The sequence below is a fragment of the Opisthocomus hoazin genome, chromosome 18, assembly GCF_030867145.1.
Source record: "Opisthocomus hoazin isolate bOpiHoa1 chromosome 18, bOpiHoa1.hap1, whole genome shotgun sequence".
In the NCBI taxonomy this organism is placed as follows: Eukaryota; Metazoa; Chordata; class Aves; order Opisthocomiformes; family Opisthocomidae; genus Opisthocomus; species Opisthocomus hoazin.
Window position 1 is genome coordinate 14201196 of NC_134431.1, and position 24037 is coordinate 14225232.

Consider the following 24037-nt stretch of genomic DNA (forward strand, 5'->3'; position numbering starts at 1 on the left):
CGTGGAGAATTGCTCCGTGTGGTGTTTGTTGCTTAAGGAGTTTGCACGAGGCTGAACACATTGCCATGAGCCGCGTGGCTTCTTGTGCGCAGGCGGAGTGGGGTAGATACGTAGCCTGTGTCTGTGGGCATGACCAGTGCCCTTTAGAAACATATTCTTTAATTGTATTTTGTGAAACCCACTTAATCTGTGTTTTTTAAGCCTGAATCTGTCCCACAGCACGCATGCTCCAAGTACTGTGTGGATGAAAAATATTCACACACGGCAGAAGACTCTGTGATCTTCCAGGTAATTTTCTCTATCTTCGTATGTCGTTTCAGAAAGCTGTCAGTCTGCGTCGTGCACTCTTTACCCAGACGAAGTATGTGACCTTATCCTTGCTGCCACTTTTTGCCACTGACTAAAACCAGTGTAAGCTGGGAAGCCGATGAACTGTGCCTCTGACATTGTTAACAGCTGGAATTTGAGTAACTACACCTACACCGTAACTACAGGCAGGGCTGTAGCCAGGAGTATACCAGCACGTGAAATCTCTGGTTTCCTGAAACAAGTAATGCGCACGTTTTATGAGTTATTCTTGGGGTTTAGAATCATAGGATGAGGGAAAGCCTGTCTGCCCACAGAGCCAGGGGAACAAATTCATAGGCTGAATGCTGCTTTCTACTTTCACATTTTACCTTTTGCGTTTGTTGGATTTGTTTTCTTCACAGCCCTCAAGAGCTCCCTTTCCTTTTGCAGGTGGCACATTGACAGATGCCCCCAACCTACCACACTTCAGAGAACTGTGCAGTCTGTAAGCATCAGCTTCCTCTTGTTCCAGTGCCTCTCCAAGAAGCACAGGAAGAAAAAGAAAACCGTTGTTAAGAATCCTCTAGGCTGACCTTTACATTTTCTTGGTATTTCACATCCCCAGGGATGTGTTCATCAGCAGGACGCACGCTCAGTCCCAGAGGAACAGGCATTGCAGCAGAGCAGACAGAGAGTGAGTCGTGGGCATCTCGAGCCTGATGTGAGCTGGACTGATTCCTGCAACAGGCACCGACTGCTGCCGGAGCTTGGTATCAGAGTGATGTGTTAAAGTGGACTTGTCTGCTGTATGGTGATTTAATTTGTGTACTTACTAATTGCTGTAGCAGCCAGGCAGCAGGGTATTGATCAGGTGCCTTGAGCGGCGTAGAGGCAACACGATAAATGGGAAGGAGGAGACATTCACTCCCTTTGTTCAGATGATCTCTTTCTCCAGGAAGAGACCCACTGACTTTCCACAGCGTAACCTGCAGGAGCGCAGATGTAGGCATCAGGCCATCAGTTACCAGAAAGCGAGTCAAATAGAAATAAACTTGTTGAAATAACTAACATCCTTCCTACGAGGGACACACACACACAGTGTCTCCTCACGGAATAGGTGCAAGTCTTTCTGGGCGCGTTCCCGCTGCCAAGCATTTGCTGGTGTCTCTGCCTGAGCCCAAACTCACAGACCATTTAAACACGTTTCCTGAACTTTGCTCTGGCATTCCCTTGCCATCGCTGATTGTTCCTGGAACCACTCTGGGAACAGGATGCCAGGACGGGGCTCAGGGCGAGCCTCACCGAAACGCTGCCGTCGCCTGCCAGGAGCACTGCTCCTCCTCTGCCCCAGCGCAGCGTCAAACGGGTTGACTTAAGGACAGGTCCCAAGACCAGGAGTAACAAAAGGTACAAAAAAGAGAGCTGGTGAGCTCACCCACTTCACAGTGACCTCCGCGGGCAGCTCTGCCGTTCCTGCAGGGCAGCTCCTACCCCCGACACGCTGTCCTGCAGAGTCAGCTACAGAAACACGTGACGGCTTCGTACAGGCTTTGACCTGCTCAGCCTTCTGGATGGTGTTCGTAAAGGGGGAAGAGAGGGTCACTGCAGCCCTCTTAACAGACCTGTCCCTCTGCTGACACAGACTCGCACAAGCTTTTGAAAGAGAAATTGATGTCAGGAAGACACCTAGCTCGTCAGAAAGCACCGAAAGGAGAAACGGAGATTTCGGTGAGAACCATGCAGGCTGTCTGCAGAAGACAGCTGGCTGGAAAGCTCTGACCCTGGAGCGCAGGATGCGTGGCCAGGCCCCAGAGAGCATTAGTCAGACTGCAAGCGAATGTTCAGAGCTGGCCGGAGATGAGTGTAAAACACAGCGTGACAAAGTTGGCAGCCCTGCGCCCGGAGCGCGCTGCCAGAGAGGGGGATGTTCCCACAGCCAGCATTGCCACCCCAAGTCAGGTAAACTGACAGCAGCTGAGGAGGTGAATTTGAAGTTTCTTGTAAGGAAGCAGCTGTGGTGCCTCCAGAAGAGAGGGGGAGGGCGAGGGACCAAGCTCCGTCATTAACTTCTCCACTGGATGACGGTGCCGACAGAAAATAACAAGCAGCCACTGCCACACCAGCGTGTGCAGCAGGAAGTGAAGAAAAACTGGGGCATGAAAATGGTGCACGTCTTGGTGTCGCGTCCTTCTTTCCAGTGGGCTGAGGTGTCTTGGCAGCGGAGCTCAGCCATGGTGTCCAAATGGGATGCGAGGTCTCCCGTGGTCCAGGGCTCTTCCCGCCGGCCGCAGCATCCCCACGACATAGAATCATAGAATGGTTTGGGTTGGAAGGGACCTTAAAGATCGCCTGGTTCCAAGCCCCCTGCCATCAGCAGGGACATCTTCCACCAGCCCAGGTTGCTCAGAGCTCCATCCAACCTGGCCTTGAACACTGGCAGGGAGGGGGCAGCCACAGCTTCTCTGGGCAACCTGTGCCAGTGCCTCACCACCCTCATGGTGAAGAATTTCTTCCCAATATCTCAACTAAATCTCCCCTCTTTTAGTAAAGCCATTCCCCGTTGTCCTATCACTACACACTACGCACCCTTGTGAATATGGACGTGGCCTCAGCTCCCGGCCTGGGTCCATGGCTGAGGCGAGACCCTCGCCGCGGCTGGGGCGAAACATCAAACCGGCGATGGCTTCGGGGGTCTGGGGCACTGGAGACGGGGAGGGCGGCCCGACAGCTCTCCTGCACCGCGGCCGCAGGGCCGGGCCGGCCGGTGGCGTGGGGAGGCCCGCGGAGCTGCCGCCGGCCCCGGGCGCTGCGGGTCGCCGACACGGTCTCCCCGCAGGGGCAAGAGGAGGGCGAGGGCCGCCGCCCCGCGTCGCTCCCTCCCCCCCGGCCCGCCAGAGCCGGGAAGCCGCGGCGGGGTCCGCTTTCCAGAGAATACGGTAAAGATGTCCGCATCACGTGCGGCCTCCCGCCGGCCGCGGCGCGGGGGACCGGCCGAGGGGAGGGGCGGGACGGGGCACCGCGCTCCGCAGCCCCGGCGGAGCGCGGCCACTTTAAGAGAGCGCCGGGCGCCGCTGCCTCGCCCTGCCCGGCCCGGCGGAGAGCATGCCCGCGGCGCGGTAGGGCGGGCGGCTCCGGCACCATGGGGCTGTGCTACAGCCTGCGCTCCCGCCTGGCCGCCGCGCACCCCTCCGCGCCCTACGGCGGCCAGGCGGACATCCCCCCCTCGGCGGCGGCGGGGGAGCACGGGGACCCGCAGGTGCGGCACCGGCTGCGGCAGGACCTGGTGGCCAAGGAGCGGGCGGACAAGAAGCGGAGCAAGAGCATCGACAAGACGCTGAAGGCGGAGAAGCGGGAGTACAAGCAGACGCACCGGCTGCTGCTGCTGGGTGAGCGAGGGCGGGAGCGGCGGCGGCGGCGCGGCGCGGGCAGGTGCGGGGCGGCCCGGAAGCCTCTGTCAGCGGCGCTGCCCGCCGGCCCCGCGCGCGCGGAGTGGGCGGCGGCCGCGCGTGGGCCGGGCCGGGGCGCAGCTCTCACGTGGGGCGGCCGAGCCTCGGCGCCTCCGGGCTGCGGTTCCGGCGCCGGGCGGGGGTCGCTGGGCGGGGGGTCGGGGCTGGGCTGGGGACGCCGCTGTGGCCGTGGTGGGCGGTTGCGGCCGGAGGTACCGGCGCGGGAAGGGCCCCCCCCCCCCGTGAAGCCGCTCCCGGGGGCCGCGGGATACGGGGAGTCCGTTGAGTCTGTGCGGGAAAGCACGGAACGCGGGGGCAGCTGCGGGCCCCGGGGCTGGTTTGGTGCTCGCTGGCACCGGCACCGACTCGCTGCGCGGCGGTTGGGCTCTGCCCCGGTCCCCATTCCCGAGGGAAGCCCCGGCAAAGGCCACCCGCTCGTTACCGGCGCGGGTGGTGCGGTGCCTGCCCCGTCGCGTTGGCCGGGTGTTGGCCTGCAGGTGCGTGAGAGGGGTCTGGCAGCCCTCCCGCCGCCCCCGGGCCGCTGCGGGCTGCGCTTCTCAGCTGAGCGTCTCGGGGTGGCGGAGGCCGTTTGCAGCCGTCCGCGGGGCACTGCAGAGCCTCCCGCTCCCCTGGGCTTGCGTGGTGCCGCGGCGGTGGGTGCCGGGGTCCGGCCCGGGTCCCAGCCGTGGGTGTCTGCGGCCGTGACACGGGAGCTGGATTTTAAGGAGCTGTGGAAGACAATATTGGGCATGGTTTTCTGCGTCTTAGTGGTAAAAGTTTTTGTTCTGGAAGCACAGCCTCCCTTGGTGCAGGTGCGGCTGTGCTGGTGTGTGCTGGAGAGGTGTGCTTGCTGCTGGGGAGGAGGGCGTTGAGCAACACTGGTGTGAAGACTGAAGCCTGTGTGCTGTGACTGTGTGGGCAAGAAGCCACACCTCTGACCAGCGTGGCTTTCCTCCCAAGCGTGGGCCACGCTGTAGGTATTTTACCGTTTGGGTTTTTTTTTTTTTTAACGTATCTCAAGTTTGTTCTGTGGTGACCAAGTGCTTGAAGAAGAAGCTGTGAGAGTTGTTTTTTCTTTGTGGATTAAATAATTAGGAAAAAAAAAAACAGTAGGGCTAATTCTGATGTTAATCTGCAAGCCTTTAGGTCATCAAGGCTATCTGATAGGCTTCTGTATTTGCCATAGGCAGTATTTCAGCTGCCTGGTTTTTAAAATTGCATCTAGCGTTGTGCCACAGAAATGGTTTTTGCAGAAATGACACTAAACATTGAGTGGGTTAAACAACATGTCTTAGCAGTTGAAAATTATCTATAGTGAAGCCAACAGAGAGAGCACTCTTTGTCGAAATACTGATTTATAAATCTGATGGATATGAGTCAGTGTTATGCTGGCAGTGGTTTATTATATTTCAGCCTGGACTTGAATAGCAGGAAGTCACTTTTTGGCCCTCTTGGAAATCCTAGGATGCCGAAGAGACCTATTTCCCTGCTCCTTGCACAGGGACTGTCAGTTTTCCAGTTAGCTTCCTTCCCCTGCCTCTTCTCCCCACTCTCACTGTTACTTCGTGAATTTTCTATTTCTGAACTGGAAGAAGTAGTTTAGGGTATGTGTGGTTATGCTTTCTGTACACCTGCAGGTGTTGCTGCCCCAGCTGAGTGTGCTGAAGCTTAGGTGCTTATGGATTGCACGTGCAAACAGTGCAGGACAGCAAAATGGAATGAGGGGGGCAGAGCATCTAGCAACTGAGTCTTCTTCCCAGGAATGGAGACTGAAGAAGAGGAGAGCCAGGGATGTCTCCTGGCCTGGGATTGTAGGCTCAATGGCAAAAGCTGCAGTAGATACTCATGGTTTCTCACTGGTGCTCCCAGCGTCGTCAGCTGGTGTGCTCCTGGGGCAGTGTGTCGCTGACGTGGGCAGCAAAGGACAGCGCAGGTGGCCGCTCGTTTTCAAGAGTAACAGAGTTTAAATGAAACTTGCATTGATGCGTCAGGTCTGGCCTGTCCCCAAAACTAAATGATTTTTAACATATGCCTGCGTTAGCTTAATACTTTTAAGGGCTGACAAGTAATTTTAGAATTTTTCCTTCTGTCACGTGCTCGGCTGTACAGAATCCAGGGAGTGCACAAAGTCCCAGGTGTCTCTGCCTGTGAGTGTTTGGGTGTTGCAGTGTGTGTATAACATACCTTACAGCTGTAAGCTCTAGTCTGTTACTCAGAGTATTACTCAGGTCAGTGCTCTTTAGCATGACTGATGCTTGATGTTCCCATATTGAGTTCCTTTGTTGGAAGGAGAAGTTCCTCACTTTATCAGAGTGCTCAGGGACATGCACTGCTTGGGTGTAGTTATTCAATGGATAGCTGTATGTCCTGTTACTTAGTTTTGTGTCTCTTTCATCATTTTTTCAGTCCTTTTTCCTCATCAAATATATATAAGGTGAATTCCTGATCCCGGAGACGTCTCTTAATTTCAGTAGAGCAAAGATCTTGTATCTGCTCTATTTTTTTGAAGGAATAATCTGACTTTGTACTTGGAGGAGAGTAGTTTTTTGCCTTGTTTTTGTGAAAGGAAAACGCACAATCAGGTGTAATCTCGTAGGATTTTGTTTAGTGTACTGTACAAGTCATAACTTCAAGATTACAATCGTTGTTATGTTGGCAATGTAATGTGAGTTCAGGGTTATTACTGGGTATTGGAGGGTGATTTTCAGTGCGTGGGAGTTATTTTTTGTTTGAGAACAATCCTGGCTCTAAAATTGAAAGCGTGTGCTTGTGGGGGAAAGGATTTTAAACTCTGCTGTAAAGCAATTCCATTTCACGTGTGCTTTCTCGTTAGTGACAGTAATGTGGGTCTTCCTCTGTCTTTTTTTTTTTTTAAGACTTAAAAGTATAATTCAACTTAAATTGTGTTTTTTATCTTACAATAAATATTATATGAAAACAAAGAATTGTAGTCCTGTCTGAGGGGCTTTAGTGCTTTTGATCAGTTAGTATTTTCCAACAAAAACCCACTCTGTCCAGAACTGTTGCTCAGCTCTCCTGGTCTATGTGTTGCTTTACCATGACCGTCCTCCTCTTCTGTGATCTGGTCTGCTGTAGGAGCGTGAACTTGGGCTGGTCTCCTCTCGGTGCTTTGCCAGTCTTTGTGTGCTTAGTTTTTCACTCTCTCAGGCCGAACTCTTACCCGTGTAAAAAGCACTTGTAGCTTATTGCCATATTGAAAATGAAATGTGGATATCAATATACAAATATAGATATATGCACTTGTCATTTATATTAAACTACAATATATTAAATAACGCCCATTCTGAATCTTACCTACATCAGTGCTGAAGTAAAAAAGTTTCTAACAAATATTTATATTGGTACAAATATGAATATAGGGCATGCAAATTTGAAGTTTTATAGGGGGAATATATTATACAGGAAGAAAAACATACTTTTAAAAAGCTAGGAAATATGAGCGTGAAGACTAACCACAGTCACCCTCTCTGTGTGTCTGCTGCATGGTAAGCCCCTCCATACCATATAATTAAAGACTGTCTTGTATGGTTTACATTGTATTTTTTTTCCACAGGGCTTGTACTTCATTCAGGGCACAAGATGGATGTTGTGCAGTGAATGAGCAGCTATTCAATATTCTTATCCTCCTCGTACAATGTGTCACCCTGTGCCCTATTTACGACACACCATCCGTACCCTGTACTGAATAAAGAACTGTTGAACTCCTCGTGGGCTTTTCTGTAGTACTGATCACTGCAGGGACTGAATGCTTCATAAATGTCAGTGCACGGCACTGCTGTGAAGTGAGGTGGTATCGTTCTCCTTTTGTGGCTGCTGGAGAGGGAAATGCCGCCAAAGAGTAAGGCTGAAACTGTCCAAAGCTACCACTGATTTTAAATGCCCGTTCTTTGCCTAATGCTAATTTTTCTCCGTAATACTCAGCATTTGTTTTAATAACACTTCATGTGTTTAGAGCATGGACCTCATGGTTGTGAACGCTCAGCACTTTTGCAACGCGGGCTTTAGATGCTCTTTAAGTGCAACAGAGGGAGCGAGAGGCACAGATGGGTGCCCGCTGTGGAAGCTGCATGCCACAGCAGCTCTGCAGTGGAACAAAGCTGGTCTGGTTCTCCAGGCCAGCATTTAATGGCAATTCCCGCAAGATATCCTTTCTCTTCTTCCAATTCCCTGTCTTGCTTTCTTGCAGCGAGGCAGTTATCCTGGCACTCCTCTGCTTCTCTTGAGGGCTGGGCGGGTGGGGAGGGGAAGACCCCCCTAGTTACAGAGATAGGCCTGCGTTCGAGCACTTGACGAAATTCCATCTCATAGGAGCTTGTCCTTGTTGACAATAGTTTCATTCACTTACAACCAATTTGTTTCTTGTGCTCCATGTATTGTGAGCTAGAAGAGGGGGCATACACCCTGCAAAAAAGCATCTGATCTTTATTAGAAAGTTGTGCAAAAGACGTACAGAACAGAATTGAGTAAAAACGTGAAGGGAACCTTTATTCTGGCGCCTCCTAGTTCTTGAGAACAAGATTTTTGACACTAAACATACCAAGTTGGTATTTAATTTCCCATTTAAGAAAAGCAGGAATAGCAAAACCGTAAAATCCTGAGTTCAATCCTAGGGGATGCTTGCAGTGCAAGTGTCTCGTAACGGGCTGCTCTGCTGCACGACCTGCCCCCCGCATGCCGCGACAGCAGCTCGCAGGGCAGCAGTGCACGGTTGCTCTCCAAATGGACTGTCATTAGTGGTGAAGGAATTACAATATTTTCTAGTAAGGTTCCCAGTAATTACCAGATACTACAAGAACACTTGGACACGGGAATCTCTGTGGTTTCCATCTGCCCGGTGCTTTCCAGTGGAGACATGATGATCCTGCTGTGGACACCAGGGGCTGGTATGCTAATTATGGGTCTTCCTTTACAATGAAGAGCCTCTGCTAGACGAGTCCTACTCACTTCCCACTGCTGCATACAAAATGTGCTCTATGGCATAGAGTGCAGCCTGTCAGTTAGTAAATGGTGATCTTCTGGGTCTGGAGCATGTTCACCCTGAACAAAACCACCTGGAAAGCTCTACAGACTTTAACAAGGCTTTACCTGGTATGCAGGCAATGCTGACTCCAGGACCTGTGATGTGATGTGGTGAACATTCACTGAATCTCAGAGCAATGTAGTGTCTTCAGCACTGGCATCTCTCTGCTTTAGATCACTTGGCAAGGTAGTTTGTCTCCTGCTCCCATTGTAAAACTTCGTAGAAAGGAGACAGGCAAGCCACTCGTCATCCCTCCTTTTAATTTGTTTTGTTTTGTGGGTATTTTTGAGCTCCTGACTTTGACTTTTTCACTTTTTCCTTGTACCACCTTTACATAAACAAAAAACCCCATTAGCCTCAGGCAGATGCATGGCATGGAGAGCTTCAGCCAACATATTTGAAGTTTGACAAAGTTTGAGCTGCTTCAAACAGAGTCTGGCAACGGAAAGTGTCAGGAAACCTACAGCAGCACTGCTACAAAAGTGTAATGATGAAGGGCTGCTAATGGATGGCATGCTGTACTGATGCTGGGATGATGCTCTCTGTATAGAGATCCAAACTGCAAAGTAATTACTTTCACAAGCTATAGCTAGTGCTGAAGGGGTGCTCTGTGCCTGTGTAAGCATGGATTTTTGTGGGAAGGGGGCGAGGAGTCTGGGACATTCCCTGATCGCTAGCACCAACCACAGCTGTGCAGTCACACGGCAGCATAGGCAAACATTGTCTCTCCGCTTCCCCAGCAGAGATGCAGTCTCTGCGTTAGTGATAATCTGGTTTTTTGCTCAGTGAATGCCTGGTGGGACAAAGTTCATTATCCATCACTCTAGAGAGGCTGCATATCATGAGCAGCCATGGACCTAATTTCATGTGTAGCCATGGACCCAATTTTGGAGTTATCAGAGACTTTTTTTAAAGCTAAAACTCTACCCCAACAGTGCTCTCTGACTATTGCGTTTTACCTGTTTGTTCCGTCTCTGTTGTTCTGAAGGAAGGTAGCAGCTTTTCCTTTGCTCCTGTAGAAAGGATGGCTGTTGCACCCACTGGCATCTCAAGTAGTGAGTGAAACCACCATGATTCTTGCCTGGAAGAAGTTAAGACTCGCCTAGCACACAAATTGACTGGAGTCAGAAGTTTGCTATTGGGGCAGCCGAGTCCTATGAAGGTTTCATGTGCGAATGGGAAGAGGTCCAGGAAGAGGGTTGTCCGGTGTGAATAGGTGGCCTGACTGGAAAGGAAAATGCAAACTTATGGAAGTCTATTTATAGCCTCTGGTTACAAAGAGATTACCTGCTGAGCACAATATCGATTAAATAGTGGCACTTAGGTGTCACCTGTGGTGTTGTATTTTTAACTAGTGGCTGGCGTGGTAGGCTCCAAGTGCTGCTGGTTTAGGTGCTACAGGGCTGGCAGAAGCTTGTGATCCTGTTGCTCAGTCAGCACCATCTGTTTCCAGAGCAGACAACATGCCTTGATTGCTTCCGTGCAACTGGTAGCTCCTTTCTGCACTGGGACATCTTAAACTGCGCAAGGGTTTCTCTAGACCTGGCAATGCTGTGGTTGGGAATAGCTGATGGAAAGGAGCAACAGTGAAGAAAGGAGAGAGAGGAGGACTGAACCTGATCTGGTGCTTCTTAAAAGAAAAAATATTTTGGAAATAAATAACAACAGAAAAAGAAGAGAGAGGAGACCAAGTGTCGTAATGTTATCTATAGTTCCAACTTTACTGACCTAATAAACTACAGGCAAACTCCTTCTGCCTGATTCATGAGGCACTTGTGACGTTTTTGGAGCTGCCTACAAAAATGTAGCTCAAATTCTCTCATGTTTCTCAGCATTTATCTCCAATGTACGTGTTGGAGCTGTGTTTGTGTTATTGTGTGCTGCCCGGAAGAGGTGTCTGGGGCAGCTCGGGCAGGACTGGCAGGACTGGCGGGTGCCTGAAGGTAGAATATGTGGACTGCAAAGAAATTTTGTTTTCCTGCCTTGGGGTGGGTGAAACCCTGTGGTTGGGGTTAGGGAAGTAGCCTCCAGCTATGACCACTGTGGTTTTCGTACCTGGAAATCAGATAGTTTCGTACCTTAGGAATCTAACAATTCACTGTTAACCCTTGTTCTTCACAGAGCTTCCTTAGGAAGGAGGGAGGAGAGAGACTCAAAAGAGACATGTAGAATGCCATCCCACCTTGACTCAAAATATACACTAGACCTTCATGGTCATGCAGATCATTATTCCTGCAAAAATTTCCGTGCGAAAGTAGAAGGGTTTGTGTGTGTGTTAGCCTGTTAGTCTGCCAGTCACGCTGCTGAAACTATGTGGCTGATGTTTTAATTTTCAAGACTTCCAAGTGTTATTGCTAAAAGCATTTGTACTAGCTGGTGGTTTGTTCATGTTCTCCTGTAACCTTAAGAGACTTTTTCAGAAATCACTGAGTATTTTTGCCCTTTGCAGGAGAAGGGCTTGGGCCCTGTGAGTGTTCCTCATAAATGACCAACCACTTCAACATACTGTTCAGCAGGGTTGGACCTTATAGTAGAAGAGAGAGAGATACTAGCACATCCATCCCGGCTGTAGCATCTCAGTCTGAAGGGTGGGCTTCATGGTATTTGCATGAGCTAATCCCCATTGCTTTATGCCTAGGTGAGCTTCTTACGTGGAAACCTTTTGGACAAAATGTTGGTGCCTTCCTAGTGCTGTCCACCCTTGAACAGCCTCGTGCAGACAGTGCCTTGGCTTCTGGAACTCCGCTTGTGCACCAGCGTCTAGCAAGGTGCTGAGAAATGTGTTAGCCAGCGATCCTAGCTTGATCAAAACCTGTAGTGTCAAAAGAAAGGGATTAATAGTCATCACAACAGATAGTTTCTTTATGACCATTTTGTGTCCTGCGGATACTCACACATCTCCGTAAGGTGCATTCCTGTTCATTGAGGAAAAACCTTGAAGACCGCAGTTAGTTCTAATTACGTGCAGTTCTTCCCTGGCTCCTTTAAGTTTGGGAGTGTACTTATTCACAAATATGCATGATTTCATTGAATTTCCTTCTAATTGCTATAATTTAGAAAAGGCAAGGGGAAAAAGCTTGGCAGTTCCCTGGAGTGAGGACAACTCAGACACTTTTCATCAGAAAGCCCAGTTACCAGGCATATCAATCCATAATGCTGTAGATATTTGGACCTGAAGGATGTGTCTCCAGAATTAATTTGAACTCCGTGACTTACTCTCATTGTTCCGCTGGTCAGTGAAGCATTTGAGGAACAAGCCACCGTATGCTTTATAAATAGCTCAGCTGAAGTTTTCTTTACTTCCTCTAACGTGTTCCCTCTGCAAAGAAAATCCACAGTATCTGTCTCTGAGCAGCGTTTTATAAGATTTGCATGTCACTAAAAGAAAAAAAATAAAGAAGAATATTCTCTGCATGGTGGAACATGGAGTGGGGGGTGGGCAGGAGGTGTTAAGCAGATGACAGAAAGTCACTACTATTTATTTTGCCCACTGAAGGAAATGGATGCTGAGGAGGATGGGTCGATTCCTGATGAGGAACAAGATGCAGTTTTACAAAGTACACTCTGGGCTCCGTTTAGCCACTTTATTCTACGCTGCACTGTGTTGCAAGAGGAGGGGAGCGCTGAAATTCCTGGGAAAACCCAGATGAATTCTGATTCAAATTGGAGGAAGTGCAGGACTATTCGTTTGCCTTTTCCCCATCCTAAGCACAATTAAATCTTCTTGCAGAGAGGGATCATAGCCAACACACCAAACCAGCCTGGTGCCTCCCATCCCCTGGTGTGTCTGCATCCCAGCAGGCTGAGCTTGGCTCTAGGCTGTCAGTGGATTCAGCACTATTTTCAGAAACCAAATGCGCACGCTGCTACCCCAGCCCAGCCTCACACAGGTTTGTTTGTGCATAGCAATGCTGCCGCGACTTCGTGACTTTGACCTCAAGGAAGTGTATCGGGTTCAGTGGAAAAACAAATGAAGGGAGGGCCCAACCCCTCAGCCATCCCGTGCGTGTGCCCTGCGCGGGGATGGCATTTGTTACAGCGAAAAAGAGTGGAAGAGAGCTGCGGGAGCTGCTTGTGGAAGTGTCCCCTGCAGCTTCCCCCGTCAACCGAAGGCGATTTATGTGTCAGGTGGAATTCTGCCCGTGTGACTGGAAAAGTATTTGTATATGGATTTTCATGGAAGAGGCTTGCATGTTAAAGCACAATTTCAGACGTGATCAGAGAGCAGTCTGAGCTCTTGCTGGATCCTCCTGCCCTGGGCTGTCCTGCGCCATGCTGCCATCCCACTTTGCGTCCCCAGCGGTTCTCACATCTGTGCCTGCCGTAGGCTTCTGTTAACCCCAAATAAGTTGCTTTTAAAAACCTAAGGCTTGAATTCTGGGGACATTCATTGGATTTTGAAATGCGGTGGTATCTTGACCAAGTGCTGTTACCGAGCGGGTTGCGCTGCAGCGGAGCTCGAAGGCGCAGTGCAGGTGTGCTGCTCCCTGAGGCTGTTCAGCACGGGTGGTGGTAGTCAGGGCAGCCAGAAATGTGAGCCTTGGCTAGAAATTGCTCCTGTTGTGTTGCAGACACTTTAGATTTCCCTGATATACTGAAACAATTCTGATCACAGTCTTGCTGCTGCTGAATGTGTGTTGTGTGCCAGCAGGCGCAGGCACCAAAGGCTGGTGGAAGGGATTCTCCAGGCTCCAGCTCTATGGCTTGTAAGAAATTTTTAAAGATTTTTATCATGGACTAGCTGGCACATGTTTGTGGAGAGCCCAGCTCTGTTTTCTTGTCGTTGCAAATGAAAAGAACCTCAGAACTACGTTTTTACTGTTAAGTGTCCTTTCTCTTTTTGTCAAGGCAAAAGTAGCAGAGTACCCCAGGGATCAGGCTGTCGTCTTCATCCCTGTTAAGACTGATGGATCCTCACCTCCATCTTCCTTTGCATGAAGAAAGGAGTCTTGAGGCAATGCAACAACTGGGCTCATACCTGTTGGTTGGTTAAGTGAGAAGCAGCTTTAGGTTTAATTTGGATGTATGGGTGAGTGCCCTAACTGATGCCTGTGCTACATTGACTTGCTTGGACGCCGTCCAGAGAGTGCAGTTGCCATCTCTGAGGAAAACAGGGTTACTTTGAGCTGCTCGCATGGCCTTGCACTGTAGGAGATGAGTTTCGGGCAGTGAAGCAAGGTGACCGCTTTGTGTTAGTCCTTTCCGACTCTTTTGCTTTATGGCAGTTTACTGGGACGCCAACAACTGTGCAGCACCGTTGCTTGCTTGCTCAGAGTTCGTGAGCTCTGCTGGCTTCTTGGTGGAGATGACAAACAGGTCTGAGTCCGTGTAGCCTGCAGCACGGAGAGCCTGTAGCAGAAGCCAGCAGCTGTATTGCTTGTCTGTCCCCGAGCTGTTACGGAGCGCGACTCAGTGCCAGGGAGTGGCTCCGGTTCCCCGGCGTGCACAGGGTGCGGAGCTCGGGCTGTGCCTGATCAGCAGCTCCGCGGGGAGATGCTGCTGCGGAAATGAGAGAAAAAATGCATTTCATAGGGTTTGTCCTTCTCGGTGACACCCTCATCACGCGTTGCACCGCAACCTCTTCCTCTTCCCCTCCCCACCCCTTACCGAACAAAATTTTTAGTTTGCGGCCTGTATTTGTTTGGTTTTGCATTTTTCCCTGGTTGGTTTTCTCTACTGAAATCTCAGGATTGCTGCTTAGCCCGGAGGTTTTCTGGAGCGCTGGGGGATTTGTGGGACTGAGACTTTACAGGGGGAGGGAACGGAGACATTGGGGAGAAGGCCATGCTATTGTGAGCTGAAAATCTGCATTCAGATTTTTTTTTTATAAATACCAGTTAAAAAACTGTCTGCTTAATGTTTTGTGCAGTATTTTTCTTCTATCTCAGTGGTTTCCTTGCCTTACCTCCACACAGGAAATTCCCAATTTGATAGACCCGATTTTTCTCTGCTGATTAAAACTATAGAACAAAACCTTTTAGACTGTAAAAGCTGAAAGGTATTTTCTCTGCTAAGCCTGATTCCTTACCACGACCTGTGCTCTCACTGCTCTCAGCTTCTGTGAAGTTTAATCTCATCTGTAGCATTTTGTGGTTTTAGGTGGCAAATGATGCAGGGCTTGATTTGCAGATATTTCAGAAGATATATGTATTTGTTTTTTAAAAACACTGAAAATACTCAGAAGGAAAACACTCCTTCTGTTCTGTTTTTCCCCCAAACAAAAATTGAGATAAAACTTTAGTGGACAGTCCTTAAGCGTGCATATCCAGCAGTGCTGTGTGCGATGCTTTTGGAAAGTCGTTTGCGTGGGCATGTTTAATTAGCACTTAGATGAACTGGGTGAAGCTTCATCCTTGGCCTTTAGACAAACCAGGAGTTTCAGTCTCGCGGACTCCGTCGCGGTCCCGGCGATGTCAATGGGATTGCTCACAGGGGCGAGGGCAGGGTCAGCCGTCCCCTCCCGGACTGACCTCCGTGCTGCCAGCCCATCGGCGAGGGGACAGCATGAGGGGACGGCTCTCCATCCTTCGGGCAAGGCATGGTGCCACGCCGTGGAATCGAGCTTAGTCCGCTTCAGTGCGGAACCAGCCAGTTTAGCCCAAGGATCGCTATTAGGGCCAAACTTTAGGTTTACTGTATAAAGAAGTTTAAGAAAATGTTATTTGAAACTTTTTCTGCCATCGAATAATTCTGCATTAGGTTTGAGAAACTGTTGCTCCTAGTAGAGGTCTAAGCAAAAACTAAATACTGCAAAGATATTTACTATTCAGGCTTATTTTGGGAGGGGAATGAGGAAAGGACTGATAAGTTATGTACTTGACCGCATGTAGTTAAAAATATTATTTGGAATATAAACTTCCTTGTCTGAAGACCAGCTTTATGCACGAAGTCAAAAAGCACAAAAAGCGGTTCTCCTCCTGGCCTCCATAAGTATACCTTCATGCTGCTGAATCCTGGAAATTATGCAGGGCATGCTTTTTTAAATGTTGATTTTGACTTCTTGCCTGGGACCAAGTGTAAAGTCTTTCCAAGGAAATACTTAGAAGACTTGCAACGAAACCCAAACGCTGCTGCCAAACCTTAGTTTTTAGAAAGGGAGTAGGGGGCAATCCAGACTGTTAAAAACTTCCAGTTGTTTGTAATTAAATCCACTTCTTCTGTGCACAATAAACATATACTTAGAAAAAGATCATTTTACATAATACTTATGTGGTTTACTGCTGCTCTTCAGCTGCTAAAAATCAAGGAGTAGGTCTGCTATTTTAGTCTGGAAAGGTTACTGGAAGCTGGGAAGCCGGGACTGGTGCAGCTGTGCCACCGCAGTGGCATGTGTCCAGGTATCCAGCGGTGACACACAGATCGAGCCAGGGAATCCTTTTCTCATCATGAACCATCTTTCCCACCTCTAACTCATTGAAGTTTGTTTTGGATTGACTGGGGTGGGAATGAAGAGGAGATAAAAATACCCTGTCCGCATGTCCCTCCTCGCCAGCAGCCACACCGCTCATGGCTTCGGTGGAAGCAATGGGTTTGCAGGAACTTCTCATCACACTGCTTGCTTCTTGGAGGGCTGGCAGGGGACAGGACCACTAAACCCTTGCCGCTCTCCCCACCCTGAGTTTGGTCCACCACGGTTCATTCAAGATTGTTTCAAGTCCACTGCTGTCGTTCATCTGGATGGGATGCATGGGGTGGAAACACGAGCAGCTCTTGCTGGCAGCTGCTCCTCTTCCCAGCCGGCGTTCAGGAGATACCCCTGGGGCTGAAGCAACAGATAACCCCTTGCTAGGGAACAGAGAGGCCAAAGCCCAAGTGAGATTTTTAACCACTTGTGCAGAGAAGGGATGCCACGAGGTTGAGGCAGTGTGACAGGTTGGTGGCTCCTCTGCTTATGTCCTGGAGAAGGGAGGGGTTCAGGCTCCAGAGCAGCCTGTCTCTTGGCTTTGGTCTGTTCTGCAGTCGCCTCCAGGTTTTTTGTTGTTGTTGTTGCTTAATGCCAGAGATCAAATTCTGTTTGTGTATGTACACATTTGTTCTGGCCACAGAAGTGCTGTTACACTTTCGGGTAGACACCTTGATTTTGTCAAGAAAAGTGGCAAAGAATTCTCTGATTTTCTGTTAGTGAAGTTGCTTGTAACACCAAATCTTCTCCCTTTGTGCTTTGTGTGCTCTTTGCTACGTCCACAGACATGTAGGTCTAACCAGGAGCTTGAATGAGGGCAGAAGCGTGCTCCCACCAGTGATGGACAAAAGCTTCCAGAGCCCTGCCCAGTGCGTGTGACTGCTCTGCCTTAGCCCTCGTGCAGGGGGCAGCGCTAGTTGGGGAGGGGACAGGAGGTGGCTTCTTATGTCCCTGAGAGCCATCTTTTTTTAAGAAAAAAACAACCCCCCCCAAAAAAGGTGACATAGCATTTTAACTGTTACGACTCCGCCAGTACCACTGGGATTCCCAGTTTCACGGCAAAGGGGCAAGAATCCTGCTCTGCTGCAGGCACACTCCGGCCCGAGTGCGAGCTCATCCAGGAGGTAAAGTTTGCATTTACCCTTGGCAAGGGAGGGAGTTTTTTCTAGGATGGCGTGAAGAAATTGTGAGTTGTTGCTAGGCAGGTTGCAGGAGCCTTTGGGTGCTGTGAAAGAATTAGACACAAGGCATGGAAAGAGCAGAGGGGAGCAGCTGAGAGGTATTATCGAATCAGTGACAGAAAAAAAACCATGAAGCCTTTCAGAGCAGATTTGTTAGGATTTGAGATGAAAATCCATGTGGCTTGCTGAGATTATCTCCCAGCATATGGCAGAGAATGTAACAGAGATACAGAATTAGCTGCTAATGACCTGGACACCTCTTGAAAACAGATGTTTGTAGTCCTGTGTGACTGTGCCGTTGAATCCGGCTGAAATCTGGATTACTCAACAACAGAGTTGGTGTGGTATTCGAATGCTTGGTATCTTCGTTTCCCACGGATCTCACCCAGTACAGATCACACGTTTCTTAGGAATAGTGCTGGAGTAATTTCATCTGAAACAGGAATTGAGAATTCAGCAAACTGGTCAACGTGGTGACGGCAGACGGCGTTAGCTGGGGAGATGTGGTCGTCTCTTCGGGCAACCCAGCACGTCTCCGTGGCATAACCCTGCTGTACTGCTGGGCAGTATTAGCTGCAGTTTCTTGGAGGATGACTGGTTGATATATATGTTGTTGTTGTTCCATGGCTAATGGTGCTGCAATTGAGGAGAAATTTGCTCGTGGGTTTAGGTGTGAGCGGCCTGGCTTTTGGAGGCAGAGGTGTATCGTTAGCGATGCGTGTTCATTTCTTAGCTGATGCCTGGCCGATCCACCTGCATACAGGACAGCATATTGTCACATGTTGCTTTGGCACTGGAGGAATGCAGGAGATTTAGGCAAGCCATATATGAATGGAGGACTTTATCCTTATGTCTGCTTTAATACCAAACTATAATTCAGATTTTTACATGTGCAGTGTTATAAAATTCAACACCATTCCAACAGGAAGAGTTTCTGTCAGTTGTTACGAAGTCTTAGTTAAATGCTATTTAGTTGGTCTATGTTAAAATCTGTAAGCATCGTCAGCTTGAGCATCCACCCATAAGCCACGTGTGCTGAACTCCATGTCCCTGTTCACTCATCCAGGCTGGATGAATGCAGCGAGCTGAGCATTGTGCTGGGGAGGAGAGAGGAGGGGGCTGCGTCTGCTCTCACCACCCCAACAGCTCCGGCTCCCCCTGGGTTCTCCTCCCCAGGGCTGGCAGCTGGGGTGGTCACGGCTTGCTCCTCCACCTCTGCTCAGCACGGCAGCAGAAACGTGGGGGGCTGAGTTATCTGCGGTCTACAGCTTGTAGTCCTGCGAGAAGGGTGATCTCCTCTGAGCCACTGCTGATCTCAGTGGGTGTTGTCCATGACTAGCTGGTCTCTGTCTTCTGTACTCCATCTCGTTGTCCCTGTTGGTTTGCTGCTCCGTTCCCTAGCACGCTTTCCACAGCTGCAGTATGTCAGAGCTGCCTGCAGAAAAAGACGTTAGCATTTCTGAACCGTTACTGCTGATGGGATGCTTTCTGAAAATTCATCTCGCTTCTATTTTAACAAATGCCCTATCAGAGCCTCCTTTTCTACAGCTGCTTCTCTCTGGACTCTCAGTTTGTTTTCCAGCAGCGTTGTTCAGAGCCGGCTCCCTTCCCTCCTGCTGCAACCACTACAAAAGTGGCACCTGAGGAACTTCTTGTCACTGCTGGGTTTTCTGTTGTCCTTTCTGTTGTCGTCTTAGCTCAGAGCTAACTTGGCTAAAGGGCATAAGTGCCTGATTTCCTTTCTGATGCCTCAAACTGTGCTTCAGGTCCTCTGCATCTCTCAGCTGTTTCCTCAGTGAGGAGATTGCTGAATTCGTTGGTACCTCTCTTGCTTCCATGAATTTCTCTGGTAACTCTGTCTTCTACTGCGTGTGCCTAGGGCTGACCGAGACTGGACACTGCTGCGCTGGCAGATGCCCAGTGCAAACCCCGCTTTGTTACGTGTCCCATCGGGTGCTTCTGGTGTGCCCCGACTCACCCTGGCTCCGAGCTGTTGTTAGTAAATATCCCAGTCCTCCTCTCCGTTGTTTAAGGCACTGAAGTTTCTAACTTAGGGATGTGGTTTCCCCTACATTCTCTTGTGCATGTACTGAAGGCTTACTTAAGCAATCTGCTCCAATGTTCTCACTATGCTTGTATTTATTTGTGTGCAAAATAATGCTTCCTAAAGTCTTCCAATTTACCTCAATTTGCGTTATTGGAAAACGTCCTCCTAGAGTTGGAAGTCTTTCTTGTTCATGGGGAAAAAAGTTTATGTTAATTGTCGGTTCAGTTCATCTTTTTTTCCACCCCCTTCCTTCATGTTAAACTTCCTTTTGGACTTAATCTTTTACAGTAAAAGCCAGACCTTAACCTCAACCTTTCTTTGTAAGTTAGATTCTTTTGACCTGGCGTCATCTTTGTTACAAAGCTTCACACGCTGCAGTACAATAATATTTTTCTTGTGGTGCAATGAACAGCACTGCCGACACTGTTCCAGATGGGGTCATTTTTTCTCTAAATTAGTAACTGTCTTAATAGATATTTTCTGTGGCTTCTAAACTGTGTGGTATTGCTTGAACGAAAATGTAATTCCACTGAGAGATTTCGAGCCCAACTTTTCCTGGCTTTCCAGAAACAATTTTTTAAAAATTTATTTGCACAGTCAAAACAAATTTGCTAGTGTACTGCGTTTGTGTTTTGAAGCTACGTCTTCAGAATCAGATTGAAAATATGACTATTCTCTGGTATATTTTTATCACAGGACAGAATTTTCATGCAGGCTTATGTATTAATGTAAGAGTTAAACTATGGTAAATGTGTCTTGAAACAACTGAAATATTTCTCCTCATCAAGAGTGGAAAGCCCAGTTCTCTGCCACTGCAGATGCTATGCTTGTAAGGCTTCACCTCGGGCTGGTTAATTGTCTGTCATTTTAAAATAATAATTTGAGAATGAAGTTTTAATTTGGACAGCTTGCTTCCAAGTCCAGCAGAGTCATTTATTCACTTGAAAGTTCCTTGGAGGGGTGGAGGGGACTCTCTTACACAAACCAGCAGTGCTGTGGGCGAGCAAGCGACCTCCTCCACGGTGGCTGCTTGAGCAAGACGTGAGCAGACTCTCGGGAGCATTTGCTTGAGTTCTCCTTTGTCACAGACATAGGTGGAAAATGCAGTAAAGCACCGGGATATACTACAAGCCTTAGGATTACAGGATCACAGGCACCTTCATACAAATTTAAAGCCCTATGGACAAAAAAATAAATGAAGAAGCGTCAAAAACTCAGTGTTTCTGGACTTTGACCCACTGCAACGGCAGGGGAGTTGGGAGATGAAAAATGAGAGAGGGCCAGACAGAAAAGCTGAGAACTAGAAACTGTTTTGTTGTGTTTTTTTGTTAAAAAAACCCACAAAACCCCAACACCTAAACACCTTTGACAAAGACAAGTTGTCAAGTTGTGTAGTTCCATATAAACATAAACCCTAAATTTTTTAACAGTTGCAACAGATCTGACTTTGTAATTGTCTTTCACTGGGGAATTAGGAGTTCATCCATGCGACCCTGGAAAACGTTGGAGGAAAGCTGTCGAGGTTTGTTCAGAATGGAAAGCGTTCGGTAACCTGGCAGGCGTATGGCCTGTGGGTTTTTCACCATGCTTACCACTGAGGAAAGCTGCTCCTTAACGAACCTGGACGGTGTGAGAACCCTGCTCAGGGTGAGGATGCAGCTCTTGGCACAGATGGCTTTGCCCGAGTGGCAAGAATAAGAATATCAGACTGGCATACTGAAAACCCACCAATGTTGGTGATGGCAAGAAAAGTGAGGATTGGTCTTGTGCCACTGGCAGTCAGTGCAGTGCCTGGATGTAGCTACTTTGTGGTTTGTTTGTTTTTTTTATCGCCAGATTTCAAATAATCTTAATAATAATAATAAATAAGCTTTATTATTTACAGCTAATTTATACAAATGAGTGATTTTTGTTATATCGAATTGCTATTTGGTAATCCACCTGATGATGAAGCTTTATTTTAACTGCTAGAAAGCTCTTATGTAGTTTGCAGAATATCTGTTTCTAAATAGTTGGATTTAATTTATTCCAGAGAAATTCTAAGATTTTTTAATTGTTATTTAACAAATATCATTGGCATGGTCAATAGCTAACTATTAAACTCAAACCTGTGCTGTTTCTAAGTCTTTTAAGACTGTGGGATCTGTCTGCTGTGTTTGAGATGCGGAGTTTGCAGTTCGGTCCCATATTCTTCTCATAGCTCTGTGTCTGTCCTGGCACATCTGTGCTGAGCCGTCAGTACGCTCGGGCATTCCCTCTGCTAGGCAGGAATTTTTAATGCCAAAACCAGAAAGACTGTTCCAATTTTTTTTACAATTTCATCAAGTGAAAGGCCCTGAGCCAACCTGAAGCCTTGCCCTGCAGCATCGCGGCGGCCGATGATGATGCCCAGCCTGCGATCCACTGGCAGCGTCTCGGTGAGCAGCCCGGCGCGGGGCAGCGTGCTCCAGCTCCGGGGCGACGACCGCAAAAGGCGCTGGGCAAGACCCGGTCTGAGCAAGAATAGCTCTTTGTGTTTGCGCGCTCGGAGCCGAGCACGTTTTGTGTTGGAGTCCAGAAACGGCTCATCCTTTCACGCTGCAGGCCTGTGAGATGCCGTGGGAGCTATTGTGTTTCGGGAGAGAAAGTGGGATTTTTGTGTAGCTGAAGCGCTAAAGCTGTGCCTGTGGGGTGGGAGGGATCCCTGCCAGCTCCCCATGGGAACAGAGCTGGGACGGCATGAACCTCTTAGGTCTGTGTGGGCGGTTTGGTTCGGTTGAGCTCTTCTGTGAAGATGTCGCAAGAAGAGTGCGTGTTTTGGTCATTAGGAATTTGTCCATGTTGCACTATTAGATGAGATTTCAGTTTACTTTTTAGCTTTATCCTCTACCTGCATCCCACTGTGCATAAAGAAAAATCCTGCTTCTGTCAGCTTTTCCAGCGCTTCCCAGAATTCCCTCCAGAAAGAGATTGTCACATCTGACCCAGACGCTTGTGGCAAGCCAAATGTCTCAGCACAGGGAGTGCTGGGAGAGACCCTCACATGCAGGAGCCGACCACAGCCGTGAGGATAGTGCAGGGGAAAGACGGCTTTTCTGCGGGTTAATTCACATAACAGACGAACACCTGGGATTTAATTAGTAAGGGAGACCCAGATGCTGGCTGGCCCTATTTCCAAGCTGGACCTTTCTATTTCTCACGTTGGAGTAGTGTTCTTGGACGTCTTAAACCTCCAATCTATTGTCTCATCCTGTCCTTTGATTAAGGATTTGTTTGTTCACACTTCAGTGGGTTGCGGCTCTACTGACAGCAGCCCTTGGGGCAACCGAGACAGAGCTGCTCACTGGTGATAGTTCCTGGCCTTGTCTCTGCTTCCTAGATGTGGTCTGATAGAGGTTCTAATCATCTTGCAAGTTAGAAGTAGGAATAACTCTCAGTACAAAAGTTAATTAAGTGGATTTTTGTGTTCCTCCAACTGTCCCTTGTGCATATCTGTGGACCAGACAGATGAACAATGGCAGCACTATGCAGATCTCTTTGTCGGGTATTTCTTTTAATAGTTTGCCCACAAAAAGCAGATGTGTAGGATGAAACGGAAGGCTCCTACTTGCTCAATAAACATTAAAAAAAAGTTAGTTCTGGACATATTTTAAGATAATTTTTCAATGGAAAATAACTGACTGAACCTGCCATGGTAGTGTTTCCAGTGAACTAAGTGTGGTATAAAGTTCAGATTTACATCTCTTTTTATAGCTCAGGGTCTCATCTTAAAGGGGTTTTAATGGCTGCCAAATGTTCTCAATATCTGTCAAGGTCAATTATAGATGAGATTATTTTTCTCCTCTTTGCATGGAGCAGGAAACATAAAGCATCTCATTGGAATTGTTCCTAGAAGGTTTGAACTTAGCAGATGTATGAGGTTTTCATATGTCTTGGTAAAACACGAAGTCTGAAGCTCAGCAAATTACCATGCTGGCTGTTAACAGAAGATTCCAGCTATGCTGGTTCGGCAGGAAAAGATAGGAGGCTGCAAGATTTCCAGCCCTGCCAAATGGAGATCTCTTGGTCATAACAGATCCCGGGGGAGCAGCTCGGCTGTCGCTCTGCCCGCCGTCTCCTGTCACCCTGAGCCTCCTCGAGAGCTTCAGCAAGCCAAAGCTCAAGGGTAGAATGTGCTGCTCTGGTTTCCTGCTATAAACACGGACATCAGCGTTGTGTCACAGCTAGAAGAACTGTTAAAATTGGACATGCGCTGTTTGTTATTATTTATTTTTAAAGCTTAACTCTTAACTAATCGCAGAACACTATAGAAGATAGGATTCATTTGTTTGCAGATGAAGTATGGAGTTACCTTGTGCTCTGTTATTTGTTTGCTTATCTTTTCTTGACAAATGCAGATTTTGGGGCATCTTTCTTTGATTGCTTTCCTTTTATTAACTTCGTCCCTGCCTGTATTTTTGACATATAAGCAGTAGTCCTTATATTAACATATTTTTATAGGACTGATGCTGTAGTTATCTTTAAGCTTTGGCAAAACAGTTCCTATACTTTAAGATGTGCTGTCAAGCGCATCTGCTTTACGATATTTCCGCTTTCTCAAAATTAAGGTCGGGCATTTTCTCAAACACTGACAAGGATGCTGTTAAATATTGG

At 48.3% G+C, this 24037-nt stretch overlaps 1 protein-coding gene across 3 annotated transcripts in view; it reads left to right on the top strand.

Moving 5' to 3' along the window:
* Nucleotides 1-3390: 3390 nt before the first annotated feature.
* GNAS (GNAS complex locus) overlaps nucleotides 3391-24037 on the top strand; it is a 164963-nt gene continuing 144316 nt past the window's right edge. For all 3 annotated transcript variants that reach the window (XR_012765829.1, XR_012765830.1, XM_075439041.1), the window contains exon 1: nucleotides 3391-3674. Coding sequence is in view for 1 of the 3 variants with exons in the window: in XM_075439041.1 (XP_075295156.1) it covers nucleotides 3428-3674 (247 nt within the window). In the remaining 2 variants the exon portion in view is untranslated. The remainder of the gene's footprint in view (nucleotides 3675-24037) is intronic.